Consider the following 19,006-nt stretch of genomic DNA (forward strand, 5'->3'; position numbering starts at 1 on the left):
TTCATTCAATTCAAATTTCACTTTCTCATTATGTAATTATCAAGAACAGATATAAAAAAGTAAAGTTACCCATGTGTTTTTTCTAACTATAGAAAAATGTGAAAGGAGAAATGACCAAAGAAGTAACTGATAAATATAAAGGAGTTGAGACTGTTTAGTTAAAACTATTTCCCATTCCTAGTCTTAAATTTTATATACTAAAATTAAGACATGGTTTCAGGGTAAAAACAAGCACAAGTACTGTCAAAAAAACCTGGTCTCAAGATGAATCCAGGAACATGGCAGTAAAGCCCTTTGTTGACATCACAGGAAGACTGAATGTCTCACTAAACCTTTTATAAAGTCCGAAGACTGAAAATCAGGGGCTGTCCCCCAGCAACCTTAGAGGGAAACTAAGAGAAAAGCTTCTTATGAAGACGTGAACAATTCCAAGGGTTTAAGTAGTATACCAATGTTCAACATCTCTAGCAATTAGAGAAAAGTGAATTAAAACTACACTGAGATTTCATCTTACTCCAGTCAGAATAGCAATTATCAAGACTACAACTAACAATAAATGTTGGCAAGGATGTGGGGAAAAGATTTACTCATTGCTGGTGGAACAAAAAATTGGTGCAACCACTCTGGAAAGCAGTATGGACATTCCATCATTTGACCCAGTTATCCCACTCCTTGGTATATACCCAAAGGACTTAAAATTAGCATACTACAGTGACACAGCCACATCAATGTTATAGCAGCTAAATTCACAATAGCTAAGCTACGGAACTAACCTAGGTGCCATTCAACAGATGAATGGGTAAAGAAAATGTGATACACACACACACACACACACACACACACACACACACACACAATGGAATATTACTCAGTCATAAAAAATGAAATTATGACATATGCCCATAAATAGATGGATCTGGAGACTATCATGCTAAGTGAAATAAACCAATGGCCACATGTTCTTTCTAATATATGGATGCTAACAAACAATAAGGGTAATGGGGGAGGAAGAACAGAAGTTCATTTGATTAGACAAAAGAGAATGAAGGGAAGTGGGGGAGGTTGGAATAGAAAAGATAGTAGAATGAATCAGACATAACTTTCCTATGTTCATATATGAATACACAACCACTGAAATTCCATATAATGTACAACCACAAGAATGGGATCCTAATTAGGATAAGTTATACTCCTTTGTATGTATGTCAAAATATACTCTACTGTCATGTATACCTAAAAAGAACATATAAAAAAATTAAAAAACAAAAAAACCCAAGTAGGACACCAAGTCAGACTCAAAAGGACAGAGCAGGTAGAAAATGAAAGGGTGGCTTGGGACCTCTATGGCATTTTTACAGTCACAAAACTGCCTGTAAATACTTATCTGCAAATACTTGGAAAAGGAAAGAAGACTTGGATAGAAGACTGGGCCCTCATATAGGAACTGGTAACACTTGCCTAGATAGATTTTGAAATTGCTGCAGGCTATGTCCACTGTGTGCCTTTAATTTTATCTATCTATCTATCTATCTATCTATCTATCTATCTATTCATCCATCCATCCATCCTGGGAATTGAACCCTAGGGCACTTTATTACTAAGAAACATTCCTAATACTTTTTATTTTTGAGACAGAATCTCGCTAAGTTGCCCAGGCTGGCCTTGAATGTGAGATCCTCCTGCCTTAGCCTACTGAGTAGCTGATATTACAGGCATATGCCACTGAGCTCAGCCAATTTCCTCTCCTTAAAATGGGAGAGCCTATAGCAGGTTGCAGCACATCTACCCCACCACTGTATGTTGTGTGTAGAGTGGGGGTGCGGAGGGGAGGTAACTTGTTCTTTAAGTTCCCAGCTACTTTAATTGATTGAAATGATTGTCAAGAAGCTGTGCCCAAAACTATACCTGAGGAGTTTCACTTATATCTTGATCTGATCTGGATGACCAGCTCCTAGATGTCTTTGGAGAAAGACTGACTCTATGCATGGGACAGGGACATAAATTATGGCCAGAGAGTAAAATGATAGACTATATATCCCAAATATGTTTGTATCAACATATCCCACCTCATGTATTCTGACAATGTGGTACTGTGATTTGTCCATCAAGAGACAACATCTAAGTTCCCTCTCTTTGATTCTCAGTCACATAGAAGAGAGTCTATGTGACTTGTGAGATAAGTCATAAAAGGGGATGCAAATTTGCCTGGTCCTCTTGGGATTCTCACCCTTAGGACATAGCCACCACACTGTGGAAGCCAAGGACGCCAAGCAGTCACATGCAATAGGCCTTAGAGGGAAGATAGGGCCTCAGCTGAGGTCCCAGCCAATAGAAAGCCTCCACCAAAGGACACATGAGTAAGTAGCACTCAAAGAACTCAAGCCCCATGGCTTTTGTGCTACTTCAGCTGTTGCCAAGTGGAGGAGAGATGAGACATGCTTGCTGAGCCCTCCCCAACTTGCACATTGATCAGCAAAGTAGGTACTGTCATTCAAGCCTCAAAGTTTTGAACTGGTGTACAACAGATAACAAATTGAGGGACATTCAAGTCTGATGTAATGTAGATGAATTTAAGATGGTTTATTCTCTACAGTGGATTTTTCCAAGTCTAAACAAGCCTGAGGGAACTTTTATTCAATCATCTTTCAAAGTCACCATCAGAAATGACTAAAATAGTGGGCTGGGGCTGGGGCTGAGTGGTGAGTGCTTGCCTGGCATGTGTGAGGCCCTGAGTTCGATCCTCAGCACCACATAAAAAAAATAATAATAATAAGTAAAATAAAGGTATTGTGTCCATCTTACAACTTTAAAAAAATGATTAAAATAAACCTATTTATATCTCACTTTATCCCCCCTTTATTAATTTCCTATGTATTCTTTAATAAATATTCTAATCTCATATGTAAAATGATATCTACCTCCTCCAGGGGGTTTTTCAAGAAAAAAATTTTTTGAGACAGGCTATATTGCTTAGACGGGCCTCAAACCCCTGGGCTCCAGTGATCCTCTCTTGCCTCAGCATTTCAAGTACCTGGAACCATGGGTGCATGGCACTATGAACGATTTGTTTTTCCTGAATTTTATAAGCAATTTTGACCATGCTCACAGCATTTTTTTAAAGAAAGGAAAGAAGAACGGATTAAAGACAGACTGGGGGAAGAGAAAGACCTGTAGGACACAAAAAATTGCTAGAACCAATTTAGTAATTCAACTGAGAAGAGCATCCATGTTTTCATGTTATCAACAGTGTTTTAATGACAAAGTCTCTTCAACATGAAGAAAATATTGACATTCTGTAAATACCTCTTCTGGAATACTTGTGTTGAATGGGTCACGACTGGGAGATCCCATTACTGGGGAAGATGATGGACTTTTCTCTATGTCACTAAAGCCCTGTGCATCCAACAAAGTAGAGATGGAACTGGAATTGAGCAGATCTTCATATTCACCATCTTTGCCTAGAAAAAGACAAAAGTAAGAAGAAGATAATAGCAGCTCTTCACTTATTTCACTTTTAGAGGAATGAGAGTGACTAGAATTTTTTTCTTTTTTTTCTCTTGAGGGGGTGGGGGTGCTAGGGATTGAACTCAGGGCCTCATGCATAATAAATATGTACCTTTTTACTGAGCTCCACCCACATTCCAAAATATAAAAAATTTTTCTGATTCTCAAAAATCCAAGAGTCAATTGTTCCTGGCATCAATGGAAAAAGAGCTACATGTAGAAACAGCATCTTAAACTGTGAGTACCTAAGGCCAGTGAGTACCCAGTGGCGTTATTAGTAGAGAAAAAAAATCATATTTGTTAGGGTTATTAACTCACCAGACTGCAATAAAACAAAAAGTTAAGTTATTCCAACAAACATGGAAAACTGGGGGGGGGGGGGCGGTGGTTACACATTTTTAGTTTAGAAAAACCAAGCTGACACAACAAAATAATTTTGAATAGGAACATAGCCCCTATTAAAATGACTCATTTTTCATCACTACTCTGGAAAATACAGAGAGAGGAAAATAGAAATAGAAAAAAAAATGAAATTTAATCTTCAAAAAGATCTTTTTATACCATTTCAAAGAAGAAAGAACAGCCTAGCAGAGAAAAGCAACCACATATTCAGCAAAGCAGTGACTTTATTTCTTCATAGTTATAGAAATCAAAAGGATTAATTGATGAACAACATGGAGCCAAATAGTCATTTTTTTAAAAAGTAGAACTAATGTCTCTAAATGACACTAAATGCTAAATCATATACTTGTTTGAAGATCTTAATCAGACCATAACTTCTTAAATTGAAATATTATTAGAATTTTATTCTAATGTTACCAGAACTTAAGTGTTATTAAAGAGTTGTGTGAAGATTAAATAAATAAATATAAATGCTAGTGAGACATCCCTGTTTATGTAACTCTTTACTGGAACAGGGCATTCTCTGTAATGTTTTATGAAAACCTATGCACTGTTAAAACTACCTTTGGGGTTAAAAATTAAAACTACTTAAAACTTAAAGCTTAAAACTACCTTTGGAGCAGGGGATGTAGCTTAGAGGGAGAACACTTGTTTAGCATATGTAAGGAGTTTGAATGCCAGCATCACAAAAACCTACAAACATAACACTAGCTTTATTATGTTTTTTTCTGTTGCTAAGAATTGAACCCAGGGCCTTGTGCAAGTTTAGGAAAATACTGTCATTGAGCTAAATCCCCAATCCCAAAGATGGAACCCATCTTGGAAAATCCCACCAACCCTTTAAAGCCATCACCCGGTGTGCGTGGCTACCAGTGCATTCTGGGACGGATCAGGCACCTGGTTTCCATGTCAGAGACTAAAATTAGAGAGGCTACATGTGGAAGCTCAAGTCCTCTCACACTAGCTACATCCGCCACCCCAACACAGGGACTCAAGCTAGGATTAGGCAAAGCCACCTAATGGAAGGGAAAAAAAATAAAATAAAATAAAATTGGGTTCGGAGAGACTTTTTTCCTTTTCTTTTCTTTTCTCACTTTCTTTTTCCCTTGTTATTTTTTCTTCTTATTTTTTTCTTCTTCTTCTTTCCTTCTTACTCCCTCTATCCCACTTTCAACCCCCTAAATTTTACTATCTATAAGTAGGGTAATCTTCTAAATACAGATAGGAGTTTGAATCTATACATTCTTCCATTAATTACCCATCTATTGGTTAGAGCTCTCCAAAGTTGCTAAGTTAGATCAACCCCATACCCTTACTCTTTTCCCCCTAAACATAGCATCCTACACCTGAAATTCAGTTTTCTTTATGCTACCAGAAATGGTAGGCCTTTTATGAAACTAAGGACTATATTTTTAAATGATAATTGAAGTTAACATTGGTAGACATAGACCTAGCTATAATTGTATTAATAATGAAAACAGTTCCCAATATCAATAGTACATCATCTAAGCACAAGTTAACATTTCTTTCTCCACAAAAGAGGGACTTTGGAACTAAAAAAGAGCAATATAAATATATAGGGGGAAAATCAATAACACAACAGTTTCACAAAGGTGGAAAGAAATGTGAGCAGTATGAAAAGACAAGGAAAGAAAGGACCACAAACAATGCAGGTAAATTCAACATTAGAAGAGGTAATATCTGCAGCAGATGGAATGTCAGATAAAGAGTTCAGGATATACATGCTTCAGATGATCTGGAGTTTCAAGGAAGACATTAGACAGCAAATTCAGACAATGAAAGATCACTTCGACAAGGAATTACATAAACAAATCCAAGAAGCAAAAGATCAACTTTACAGGGAGATAGAGGATATTTTAAAAAAACAAACAGAAATCCTGGAATTGAAGGAAACAGTAAACCAAATTAAAAACTCAAATGAGAGAATTACCAGCAGAGTAGAACACTTAGAAGATAGAACACCAGACAAAGAAGACAAAGTATTTCAACTTGAAAAGAACATAGACAGCTCAATGAGACTGTTAAGAAACCATGAGCAGAACATCCAAGAAATATGGAATAACATAAAGAGACCAAACTTAAGAGTTATTGGGATACAGGAAGGTAAAGAAGTCCAAACTAAAGGAATGAGCAATCTGTTCAATGAAATAATACTAGAAAACTTCCCAGACTTGAAGAATGAAACAGAATGCCAAATCCTAGAAGCCTACAGGACGCCGAATGTGCAAAATCACAAGAGATCCACACCAAGACACATTATAATGAAGATGCCCAACGTAGAGAATAAGAAGAGAATTTTAAAAGCTACAAGAGATAGGAAGCAGATTACATTTAGGGGTAAACCAATTAGGCTAACGGCTGATCTCTCAACACAGACTCTGAAAGCTAGAAGATCCTGGGACAACATATTTCAAACACTGAAAGAAAATGGGTTCCAACCAAGAATAGTGTATCCAGCGAAATTAAGCTTCAGGATTGAAGATGAAATTAAAACCTTCTACCATAAACAAAAGTTAAAGAATTTGTAGCTAGAAAACCAGCGCTACAAAACATCCTTGGCAAAACATTACAGGAAGAGGAAATGGAAAATAACAATGAAAACCAGAAGTGGGAGATAAAGGAAAAACTAATCAAAGAGGAAAAATAAATCATGGTAAGTAATAAAAATAAACAAATATGGCTGGAAGTACAAACCATATCTCAATAGTAACCCTAAATGTTAATGGCTTAAACTCACCAATCAAGAGACATAGGCTAGTAGACTGGATCAAAAAAAAAATGATCCAACAATATGCTGCCTACAGGAGACTCATTTGATAGGAAAAGACATACATAGACTGAAGGTGAAGGTTTGGGAAAAATCATACCACTCACATGGACCTTGGAAGCAAAAAAAAAAAACAAAAAACAAAAAAAAAAAGATTGTGCACCATGATCAAGTAGGATTCATCCCTGAGATGCAAGGCTGGTTCAATATACGCAAATCAATAAACGTTATTCACCACATCAATAGACTATCCCCCCTCCCCTCCCCTCCCATCTTCTCTCTCTATGTGTAACCGATGTGAATCTGCAATATATATACAGGGTAAAAATTGGAGTTCATAATCTGCTTGAATCAAATGTATGAAATATGATATGTCAAGAGCTTTGTAATGTTTTGAACAACTAATAATAATAAAAAAGAAATAAACTATTAATAAATTTTAAAAAATAACAAAAGCATGACATTTGCAGGGAAATGGATGGCATTAGAGCAGATTATGCTGAGTGAAGCTAGTCAATCCCTAAGGAGCAAGTGCTGAATGTCTCCTTTGATATAAGGGGGGGAGACTCAAAACAGAGCAGGGAGGAAGAGCATGAGAAGAAGATTACCATTAAATAGGAATGATAGATGCATGGGAATGGGAGAGAGAAGGGGAATTGCACGGAAGATGGAAGGAAACCCCCATTGTTATGAAAGATTACATATAAGATGGTGTGAGAAAGAAAAAAGAGAGAGAGAGAAAAGTGTCATAGAGTGGGTAGAGAGAGGTGATGGGAGGGGAGGGGGGAATAGGAAGGGTAGCAGAATACAATAGACACTAATATGGCTGTATGTATAAATGTGGTTGTAAAACCAATGTGATACTCCAATCTGTACACGTAAAAAAAAAAAGAATTCACACCCCACTTGAATCAAATGTATGATATATCAAGATCTTTGTAATGATTTGAGCAACTAATAAAAAATTAATTAAAAAATATGTACAGTTGTTATGTGTCAATTAAAAATTCAACAAAATAAATATACTACTTTAACAAGAAAAAAAAAAGAAAAGAAAAGAAAGAAATTAGGACCAAATGTATAAGTTCATAGCCACTCAGAATCAAGTAAAGTAGAGAAGTCTTTAGAAAAGTCTTTACCTTTTTTACCTTGGGCCAGTACCACTGTGTCTTGCATTTTCTTATACCTGTTTAGGCACTGTCGGAGATCTTCTATTTTTCTATCCTATAAATAAAATAAATTATCATCTTTAACATTATGGTTTTAAAACAGTAGTGGTAAGTCTGACAGAAAGAATAAGCGGACATGAATTACATACATTATTCAAAGAATACTTCTAAACTTTAGTAAAACTGGTAATATCTAGAATATTTTTCCTACATATATCAGAGATATGGAAAAAGTACCTCTGAATTTAGAGATCCTATCCTTCAGCTGCCATCTTTAAAAAACAAAAACAAAACATGGTAATAAGATACAATAAAAAAAAACATGAAAAAAAATCAGCTTTAATTACTCTTCTAACTTAGAAGTTCCGTCTTGAAAGAAAAACCCAAAACCTGTGTTAGCTATCTTTATTATCCACTATTAATAGATATCTAGTTTCTTCCTTCTTAAAACTCACCAAATTGGATTTGATTCATCATCATTGACCTTTGATCTATTAAACAATATATTACCAATTAACATTTTTCATCCCTTTTCTAATTTAATCTCTGTCTGGAACTTTATTGACCCCACTCTTAACTCCTTTCACTTCTCTGTCCACTCTTTCTTTTGATATCTTAATCCTTTAACTAGATATTTGTCATTGTCTTCTTCTCCTCTTTTATCTATCTATCTATCTATCTATCTATCTATCTATCTATCTATCTATCTGCCTATGTATGTATCTATCTACCTACCTATTTTCTGGTGGTGCCAGGGCCTTATATACGCCAGGTAAGAGCTGCTACCGCTGAGCTACATTCCCAGCTTTAGATAGTCTATTTCTATAACGCCCATTATTTCTCAACCTGAGCTATAAAATGCTGGAGCTCCAAAGTTCTGTCGTTGCCCCTCTTGACTCTTTTCCTATGCCCTCAATTGTGGCGATTAAAATGGCCTCCCCTAGTCCTGATTCTGGGACTGGACATGTGACTTAATTTGGCCAATAATATAGCAACTAAGCATTTGCACCTTGAGGCTGCCCTCTGGTGCTGCTCTAGGGAACTCCGAGGAACTATGTGAAAAAGCCTATGCTAGTCTGTTGGAGGAAGAGAGATTATTTGGAGAAGAGACAAGTCATTCAAGATAGGGTGAACCCAGACCAATGCCTCAGTTACCAGACATGTTAAGTCAAATTATTCTAGACCATGTAATGCCTCTGAGCTGCTAGCTTAGAGATCAGCTAATCCAGCCTAGACCAGAAGAACCTTCTTGTCAAACCAAAGAAGCATGAGAAATGATAAACGTGGTTTCTCATGAAGCAAAAGCTAACTGACACATCAACTGTAAATTAGCTTCTACCAATTTACAATTCTGGATTTCTTCAGAAATGGAGAGGTTCAATCCCCACTAATTCATAATTCCACAAATCTTAAAATTTAAATTTGTATGCCAATTTTCTTTTTTTTTTTTTCTACAGAGAGAGAGAGAGAGAGAGAATTTTAACATTTATTTTTTCTTAGTTCTCGGCGGACACAACATCTTTGTTGGTATGTGGTGCTGAGGATCGAACCCGGGCCGCACGCATGCCAGGCGAGCGCGCCACCGCTGAGCCACATCCCCAGCCCCTGTATGCCAATTTTCTATGAAAAATCTCCTTTAAAATGTCCCATGGGCATATAAAATTGAATATATGTAAAACTAAGCTCATTATTTTCCCCTAGTACTTACTTAAGCCTCTGCTTGGATTTCCTTAATCATCATCCACCCAGTTGCTCAAACCAAAAATTTATTCTCATTTCTCAAATCCAGAGATCTGAGAAGCTTGTCAATCTGTAACTTTCTCTAAGATTTTGTCCTTCTTTACCAATTTGCTGCCATTGCCTGATTGTAAGCCCTCTTCATTTCTCATGACTATATCAACATCCTCTTAATTGTGCTGTGTTCATTCTCCCTCTTATTCTCGCCTCCATTCTGCCACCAAAGTTAGCTTTCTAAAAATAGCAATTTAATTTCGTCATTTCTCAAGGTCTACAAGCTCAGTCCCCAAATCATGAGATTAGCAAAGTTGCTTTAGTCAGTCACACACCCAGCCGCAACCCCTGGATATCATGCTCAACACCTTCCCACTATATCCTAGGATATTTCAAGCCTGGGTTTCCACATGTGTTTTGGCTCATGGGCCCTTTGGCTAGAAGCCTTCGTTTTCCTGATGAACTACTGTTTCTCCTTGGAATTTTCCTCTTTGAACTCTGGAACCCTCAAGAAAGTTGTTACTCTTGGTGTTCTTGGCAGCTTGGGCAATTAATAGGAGTTCATTAAACATCAGGAGTTTTGCTTATTGTTGCTTTTTTAGGAAGAAAAACTAAAACAAAATGAATGTTAGTCATTTTTGTTGTTGTTGTTTAAATAAAAGGTATGGCGGGCAGCTTGCTAATTATTCTTGTTTTGATTCAATATTGGGAAAGACTAGAAAAAGAAACCTGCAGATGGGCAGGTGAGTATGACAATGAGTTTATTTCCACAGAAAAAAAAGAGAAAATAAAGAAAATGATAGACAAAATGATAAGGAAGTAAGGAAAATAGAACAGGCAAGAATTAGAGAAAGTTATGATGACAGAAAGTGATCAAGCCAAAGTTCTTGACATTTTGTTGCTTTTTTACTTCCCTAAAACTACTCTTTTTTGGGGAACATGTCCCCTTGTTTTGTTCATTCAGGGATACAAAGGGGAGAGTAGTTCTAACAACATGAACTGGACCTAACAGTTGTGGTCTGCTGGATATATGAATGATCATGTAGGCCACAAAGAAACACATCACCTTAGTGGGTAACTGCATCCCTGCTCATGACAGGGTGAAACATCAGATGTTGGGGAGGTAAACCAGCCAGGAAAAAGACATCTGGAGGCATTGGTTTCAGTGACATTGGTTTTAGAATGTACTTTCTTTTATTTGTCACCTGACTATGCAGAACTCCTCTGATGGCCTGAACATTTTCTATATTCACAGGAATAGGAGAGGGTAGGAATCTCAGTGGAGCTAGTGCCACTGCTCCTTATTCCTGTGTGCAAAGCCATGATTACAACTGCCATTGCTGAGAATGTGCACACACAGGCAGGGAGGGAGAAGGCTATCCCTTAATGTGGGCAGAGTTCAGGGTATGTTCTTTCAAACTGAGAAAGCTCAAGAAATTGTGTGGAATGGTCAAAATGGTGTCACATAACATTAATGTACATATTTAAATTTCATCCAATACCTTTTCATCATTTGCTGCCATTAAAGATTCCACAGCCTTTTTCATCTTTTGTACTTCAATATCTGAAAACAATACAATATTGAATCATAAATCAGTTTAATTATCCTGAGAAGCTACTTACTCTTCAGATGAAATGTTTTAAGGTAAAGATGTTATTGATTTGTTTTATTTGTTTTTAAAAAGGAACACATTTAACACCTATATTCTCTCTTAAGGAAAACCTAAAAGGTGAACACTTCTTATCTTAACAGCTGTGATTCCAGAAAAACGATATGGGTACAGGAGAACTAAATTCTCCCTCAAGCAACAATGAAATTCTCCCTAGTACACTAAAGATGGAACTTGGTTGTATAACAATAAAAACACAGTTTTCAAAAATGGAAGCTATAAAGCAGTGATTGAAAGCAATGAATGGTATACATAATGACCAAAGCAGAGAAAATGATGCTCAGTTATAACTAAGATGGAGGCATGGATGGTAAGAGCCTGATGGATTGTGATATTTACATGAATAGTCATGCTTAGAAGTTGGCTGTAGGTTCCATACAAAAGAATAATAAATACTTTGCTTCATCTATAAACTTCATTTCCAACACTATTTTAAGGCAAACTTCAAGACATAAGGACCAAAGTAAGTTGAAAGTAATTTTCCTCGCACATGTGAGACACTGGGTTCAATCCTCAGAACCATATAAAAATAAATAAAGATAATTGTGTCCATCTTTTAAAAATTTGATATTCAAATTCAAAAGCAGATTACTTGAATAACAAAATATTTTAAAAATGAAAAATTCATCCAAAAGTGAAAGTACAAATTAAATAACTGAAACACCAAGAAAATATATGCAAAATAGCTTCTAATGTAGATTTCATGAAATAGTGGATTTCCAAACATGGAAAAGCTAAAGCAAAGTTCAAATTGATCTTTCAACTGTGGTAAACCTTAAAAACAATGCATTTTCATAGAATATAAATGTTATTATCCCTCTTTACCTGGACGACAGAGAAAATGTTCTCTGATCTCCACCCTACTGGATGCCTTGCTCTATCCTGCGCAGCTAAAGGGTTGAATCGGGCAAAATCTGCAAAGTGATCTTTTCTTCCATATTTTCATTTTCATTGTCTGTTTGTCTAGCCTCTATTTTGTACACTCGGAAGAAATGGAGGGCTTATTGATGAAGCAACATTACATCTTTGGTGAGAAATGTTTTAAAACACATGCAAAGAACAAAGTAGTACTTCTGGTGATGCAAAGGCTGATGGAAATACACCAAAACCTTACTTTTTTCTTTGAGCTTCTTTTTAAAAGTTTCATCTGTGCGGGAAAACCCATTGAATTGAAAGTTAGCAAACATTACAGCAATAAAAAATATTTTAAACATACTATTAGTCTCCTTTTACCTAAAATGAAGGGATTCTAACCTTATAAAAACATTATAAGAAGCATTATTTTGTGACTGTAGGACTGATGGGAGGAGACTGATCAGAAAAATCTAACTTCAAATTACTACATCTGAGTCTTCATATTTCTGAACCTTGATTTTTTTGTGGGAAAATCAGACATAACAAAATCCAAGTGTTTCCTAAACACCATATGCAATGAAAAATGAGTTAATGTTGCTTTGGTAGTTTTTTCATTTCTATAACAGAAATGTTACATGTTCAAAACATGGTCCTCTGGAAAGTGGCCAGTACAATGCTATGCCACACTGAATTCAACACTCAAGTTCTGCAACACTGAAATGGTCTATCAGCCATTCAATGAGATGAGTCATGTTGAGCCAGTTATATATGCCACAAAATTTCCAAGACTTTTCTCTGTATCTGCCGTTATCTGTTTGTACACTGGTAACAAGCAGTTCATACACTGGGTCCAGTCCTCAGTTCAGACTGTGGGCAACACTACTCTAATACATCCTCAAGTCCTGTGATTCCATTTTCTTTTCAAAGCACTAAAATGGGGCTGAGGCTGTAGCTCAGTAGTAGGCCTTGTGCCTAGATTAATCCTCAGCGTGTGTGTGTGGGGAAGCAAGCCTATTCCTGAATGCTCTTTGACAATATCTTACATATTCCAAAATATGGGAGATGAAAGGAGGGGATTCCATTCCCTTCAGGTTTGAGGAACTGATGAACAGGGAATTATGATACCTACAGGTATATAAAACCACAGTATTCTAGAGCCAAGAAGGACTTTAGAGGCAATCTAATTCGAGTCAGAAAATAATGTTATTCATTTTCACATAACAGATAAAAATATGCCAATGCTATACTAACTGAAATCTGTTCTGTTTCAAATGACTCAGAAGTTGCTTTGGTATTTTAGTGTTGCAGTCTTCCTTCCTTTATAATCACAAAGAAAGGCTAAATTTGACCTAGTGTTGTCAGATGTTTCATCAAGTTATTTTTCATCATGTATAACCTATATTATCAGCATTACAAACAATACAGTATTCAGAAAAATCCTCCTTAGTTATGAAAAAAAATCTTTGGATAAATTCATACATTTTTCCAAAACAGAATAAGCCTATCTTTGCTCTCTAAAAGATTGAGAGCTTGGCCCACAGTAGGAAATTTTCACCAATATTCCAAAGATAGAGAGCCATTCCTTTTTTCTCTTAAAAGAGTAGGGGAGGTTTCTAGATCCCTTATTTCATCTTTTCTCAAGTTCAGTTCAGAGGAAAACAATCTTGGGACACAGTAATTGTTCCTTTTGCGTCTTCCAACATTCCCTTGTATTGCAATTTGAAAAAGTATGCTCTTGTGATGAAAATGTACAATTTAGTCAATTAAAGTGAACACCCAATGAAGTACAGAACTGCCCTACCCCTGCTGCTTCAGAGAAAGGTCAGGACTTCTCTTGCCACAGTAGACTCCCAGAGAACTCCCTGTGGCTGTCGGCATACTTGGTCTGTTACTTTCCCCATTTCTTTCATACTGAAATTATATGTTGACTAACTTTAGATTCTCTCCTAGATTTTTGAGGATTTTAACAAAGTAAGATAACAAAAGTTAAACAAATATCCCTACCTCTATCAAGAATCTCAACCCCTTCTCCTTTCATCTTGCAAACCAACTTTTCTTGCAGCCTTTTTACTTCAGATTCCTTCTCTTCCAGTTGTTCTTTTAAAGATGCCAGTTCATCCTACAAATTGTAAATTTATTTTAAAATTGTATATTATGACTGAAAGGGAATATTTAAAGAGCACATTAACTCTTTAGATCAGTAATCTGATTGGACAAATGAAACAAAAATCTACAAGAATTTAGACACAAACATCAGAAATTACACAGTAGCGATGATAAGCAGGAGGCAAGACTATTAAAATAAGTATAATTTATAATAATCATGACATAATTATTTCAGGTTTCTTTGTGAGTAAATTAAAAAGAAATCTTTTAAAGTATAATTAAGGCTGGCTAGTATATTATATTAAATTACAAAACATGATTAAGATAATCAAAATTACATTCTTAATGTCATAAAAGGCAAATGGAAAAGACTTCCTGACATTCACTCAGCATCTCAACATGGCACACTAATGCTTCCTAGACCAGCACTGAGCTTTAACCAGTGGGCAAGGTAGAAGTCATGAACCACCTTAGCTAAATTATAGGACGTAATTATTCATTCTTATAATTAAGCAAAAGAACAGAACCTTTTATGGCAATGGGAAAAGAAAAATTTCAAAAAAGGACTTAAATATCAAACTAGTCAACTATAAAGGCTTCAATGTCATTTGTTTATTTACTTATTCAATTTGCAATTCTGGGGATGAAACCCAGAGTCTTGTGCATACAAGATAATGCTCTATCACTGACTGAGCTATATCCCCATCCCTTTTGCTAATATTTTAGATTTCTGTTTCATTTTAGTAAAGAACTAGTTTTAGCAAATCTAAGTTCTACTGTCTATTTTTAATGCAAAAAATTAGAGCTGTGCAATGCTAATATGCATAACTTTATATTCAATATCACATTTCATTTTCAGAGTCTACAGATATTTATTACACTTAGTATTATGAGAAGATGTAGTACACCAATGAAGGTAGAAGGTTTGCCCTACAGTTCTGACTTATGGTAAGAATGAACACCAAGTCCAAGACATTTTCACTAGCACTATTAAGATTTGCTGTGCTTTTCTCATTGTGCTGCTTTTTAGCAGTAATTTCTGTTCAAGGCCATGATAACATAACATTATATATCTTCAAGAATGCCTTGAAGGAGAAAAGCAGTATCTACTACTGTTATTCTTTCACAGATGAACTTTTACAATTATTTTATGATGTTCGGGGGATCAAAGAACCTGAGAGTTAGATTTAATTTATAAGCTTGCTTGTTTGTTTATTTATTTATTTAGGGGCTTGAACTCAAGAGTGCTTTACCACTGAGTTACATCCCCAGTCCTTTTAAAGTTTTTATTTTGAGACAGGGTCTTGCTAAGTTACTTGGGGAATCACGTTAAGATGCTAAGGCTGGTCTCAAACTTGTGTCTTTCTGTTTCAACCTCCCGAATCACTGGGATTACAGGTACATGCCACCACACCTAGCTAATACTTTTATTTTACTTGCTTATTATTTTTCATTTATTATGTTGGATATTTCTGAAAATAGCATTAGGGATCTCATTGTCTCTTTCATCAATGTTGTATGTATTTTTAATAAACAGCTGACATACACACATACACAAAATAAATGCACATGCCACTAAAAACACTATCACAGCAAAACAACACAAGCCAGAAAGTGACAGGCCATGGAGCCCATCACCCAAAGTCTACTACACCTTCAGTGACTCCCATTTTTGTTCCATCCGCTGCTTTTCATACTGCATCTGACCCACCTTGATTTTCATGCTAGAAAGTTTGGCCATTAAAGACTGGTAGAGAGACAGAGGAGTGAAAGAAAACTAGAGAGAAACAGACATACTAAATAACCAAGAAAACAGTATCAGTTTTTAAAGGAGGTTAGATAACTCAGAGAAATGGCAGGTTACATTCTGGGAGATTAGTTAAGTCTTGTTTATTATTCAGAACAGTAGTGTTTATTTTCAAAGTTTCCAGCTTGGAGAAAAATATCATTTACTTATAAAATACCTTATTATCATATACTAAGTAGAAAACATTTTCATTTATATTATTGGTGACAGATGAGTAGTGGAGCTATTCAAATTTGTTTTTATAGGTAAGAAACTTACTTTGGTTGACTTAAGCTTTTTTTCATATTGAAGTCTTTCACTATCCATTTCACTGACTTTTAACCTTAAATCATTGATCTCCTGAATTAGTCCCTGTCCAAAAAAAAAAAAAAAAAAAAAAAAAAACAAGAAACACATTAGGAAAGTGGTAGCAGTTACCTCAGTTACCTGCTGTACCAAAGTAGCAGCTTAGTTTTTCTTTTTTTAAGTACTGGGGAAGTGCTCTACCACTGAGCACTGAGCCACATCTCCAAGTTCTTCTAATTTTTTATCTTGAGACAGGTCTTGCTACATTTCCCAGGCTGACCTTGAGCTTGCAATTTTCCTGTGTCAGACTCCAGAGTCACTGGGATTATGGGTATGCACTACCTGTGCCATCGAATATCTGATCTTAAGAAGGTGGGAAATCTTAAGAGGTAAACAGCTCCTAGGGTTTTAAAGTTGTGTGAATCAGGTCTGACAAATGGAAAACCAGTAAATGTATTTCCTTAAGACCAAACTGTTTAGAAAAATTTTTTTTTGTAGTTGTTGCTGGACAGCATATTTATTTATTTTCTTTCTTTCTTTCTTTCTTTTTTTTTAATGTGGTACTAAAGATCAAACCTAGTGCCCCACACATGCTAGGCAAATGCTATGCCACTGAGCTATAGCTACAGCCCCAAATCAAACCATTTTCTTATTTAAACACTGCTTTAAATTCCCAATGCTTCTGCCCTAAAGTGGTGGGCTTACAAAAATAAAAGATTAACAAAGTTCTACTATTTATATCTTGAGTGTCCCCAAGGACAAAAGCTGTGATCCCCAGTATGGAGCTGCTGGGAAGTGGTAGAACCTTTAAGGGGTGGGATCTACTGGGAGGTTCTGAGGTCTTTGCCATTTAAAGGGCCTGTAAGACCCTAACCCCTTCCTCTCTTTTTTGTTTCCTGGCCATGGAGTGAGCAATTCTGTTCTTCAACATGTTCTCCTGATGCTCTCCTACTTGCAAAAGGAACAAGGACAATTGATCATGAACTGGAACCTCCAAGACTGGGCCAAAATAAACATTTTTCTCTTTATACATTATTTAAGGTATTTGACATAGTGATGGAAAGCTAAGTAACACAGAAAAGTAGTTTCATATCTGACTCACAACCATTTGTTGGATGTTTCTAGACTAAAACTATGAACTCTGTCTTTTAAAATAAACCAAAGAAATTTTCTTGTAAAGCCATTTACCTTGAAGGCCTTCTCACTGATACATAAGTATTTATAAAAAAATTTTTTTAAATAATTTCTTCCTTTGTCTACAAAAATACAGATTACCTTTAAATTCTTTAAACAAAAAGATTCTCAATTTGAAGATGAAGGTACTGTAGTTTACACATATATTTTACATAATACAATTTTATATTGGGAAAATGAGAAAGAAAACAATCCTAATGTTTTCATAATAGAATATAAAAAAACTTGGTATCTTTCTACTGCCACTTTAAAAAAAAAACTACTTTGCCTGTAAATTTTGCCTAAATATTGAGTATATATTTTGTCTAGAGCCCAGAGAGGAAGAAAAGAAATTTAGAATGTTAAACAATAATAACTCCTCCAAATAAGAAGCTCAGATACATTACAAAGGAAACTTTTTGTTTCCCCCTTTTCTTTTCAGCTATACATCACAAAGATTCCTCCAGTGGTTAATATCTTAATATCTCTTTCATCTTATATGACATTTATTTCTGGACAATGAGTTCATTGATTGTAGAGCAGAAGTATACAAACATGTCAAAAAAGTAGAATAATGCTTTAACAACTTTATTAACAGATTATTCTAAAATTATAAGTGTAATGATTCCAAGTCATAAATGCTGGGGAAAGGGATGCTACATAGGAATATACTTCCCAGTAAAACTATAAAAAGGGTTCTTGTAAAAAGGGTAAAACTATTCCCTACCTTTATAAAATTGCTTAATGATAATTATATAATGTTTCAGTAAGAGAAAATAGATTTTTTTCCTTTTATGAGGTCAAGAATATGTGACATTACTAAAAAAAAAGTTTAGTTATGATCCCTTATTTTAAGTTCAGAACTGAAGTTCAAAGAAAGTCAGTTTCTCCCACTTAGTAATCATCCTTGCATAATACAAGTCATTAGTGATCTTCCTTTATCCAGTCTTTAAAATATATATGTTATGGTTTAGATAAGAGGTATTCTCCCAAAAGCTCATATGTGAGACTACAAGAAAGGTTAGAGGTGAAAAGATTGGGTTATGAGAGCCCTACTCTAGTCAGTGCATCAATCCACTGATAAGGATTAACAGGGTGCTGACTACATGTGGCTGGAAGAGGTGGGTCACTGGGGGCGTGCCTTAGGGTTTGTATTTTGTCTGTGATTTTTGTCTCTTTGCTTCCTGATTGTCATGCCCTTCTTCCTTGATGTTATGCTTCACTTCAGGCCCAGAGCAATGGAGCCAGCCATCTACGGACTGAGACCTCTGAAATGGTGAACAAACTGTAAATAAACTCTTTCTTCTCTAAAATTGTTCTTGTCAGGTTTTTTGGTCACAGAAGTGGAAAGGCTGACTAAAACAAAATATTTTTCTACTTTCTCACTATTAAAGACCAGCTTTGAGTTCTTATCTGGCACTGTTGCATATTTTACCACTTCCTTTAGTGGCAATTTCCAAAAGAGAAGAAGCATAGTATATACTTCTAAACAAACAAAATTACTTGCCAAGCATGG

At 35.6% G+C, this 19,006-nt stretch overlaps 1 protein-coding gene across 12 annotated transcripts in view; it reads right to left on the reverse strand.

Annotated features, from left to right (window-relative positions):
* Ppfibp1 (PPFIB scaffold protein 1) overlaps positions 1–19,006 on the reverse strand; it is a 208,844-nt gene that overhangs the window by 30,796 nt on the left and 159,042 nt on the right. For 4 of the 12 annotated variants that reach the window (XM_077799329.1, XM_077799328.1, XM_077799331.1 and 1 more), the window contains 7 exons: positions 16,291–16,383; positions 15,880–15,972; positions 14,124–14,238; positions 12,379–12,411; positions 11,097–11,158; positions 7,834–7,918; positions 3,304–3,458 (listed from right to left, as the gene is read on the reverse strand). In XM_077799329.1, the coding sequence (XP_077655455.1) occupies positions 3,304–3,458; positions 7,834–7,918; positions 11,097–11,158; positions 12,379–12,411; positions 14,124–14,238; positions 15,880–15,972; positions 16,291–16,383 (636 nt within the window). The remainder of the gene's footprint in view (positions 1–3,303; positions 3,459–7,833; positions 7,919–11,096; positions 11,159–12,378; positions 12,412–14,123; positions 14,239–15,879; positions 15,973–16,290; positions 16,384–19,006) is intronic. The other 8 variants (XM_077799338.1, XM_077799332.1, XM_077799336.1 and 5 more) reach the window with 5 other exon arrangements.

This window comes from Urocitellus parryii, chromosome 5 (assembly GCF_045843805.1).
Source record: "Urocitellus parryii isolate mUroPar1 chromosome 5, mUroPar1.hap1, whole genome shotgun sequence".
Taxonomy (NCBI): Eukaryota; Metazoa; Chordata; class Mammalia; order Rodentia; family Sciuridae; genus Urocitellus; species Urocitellus parryii.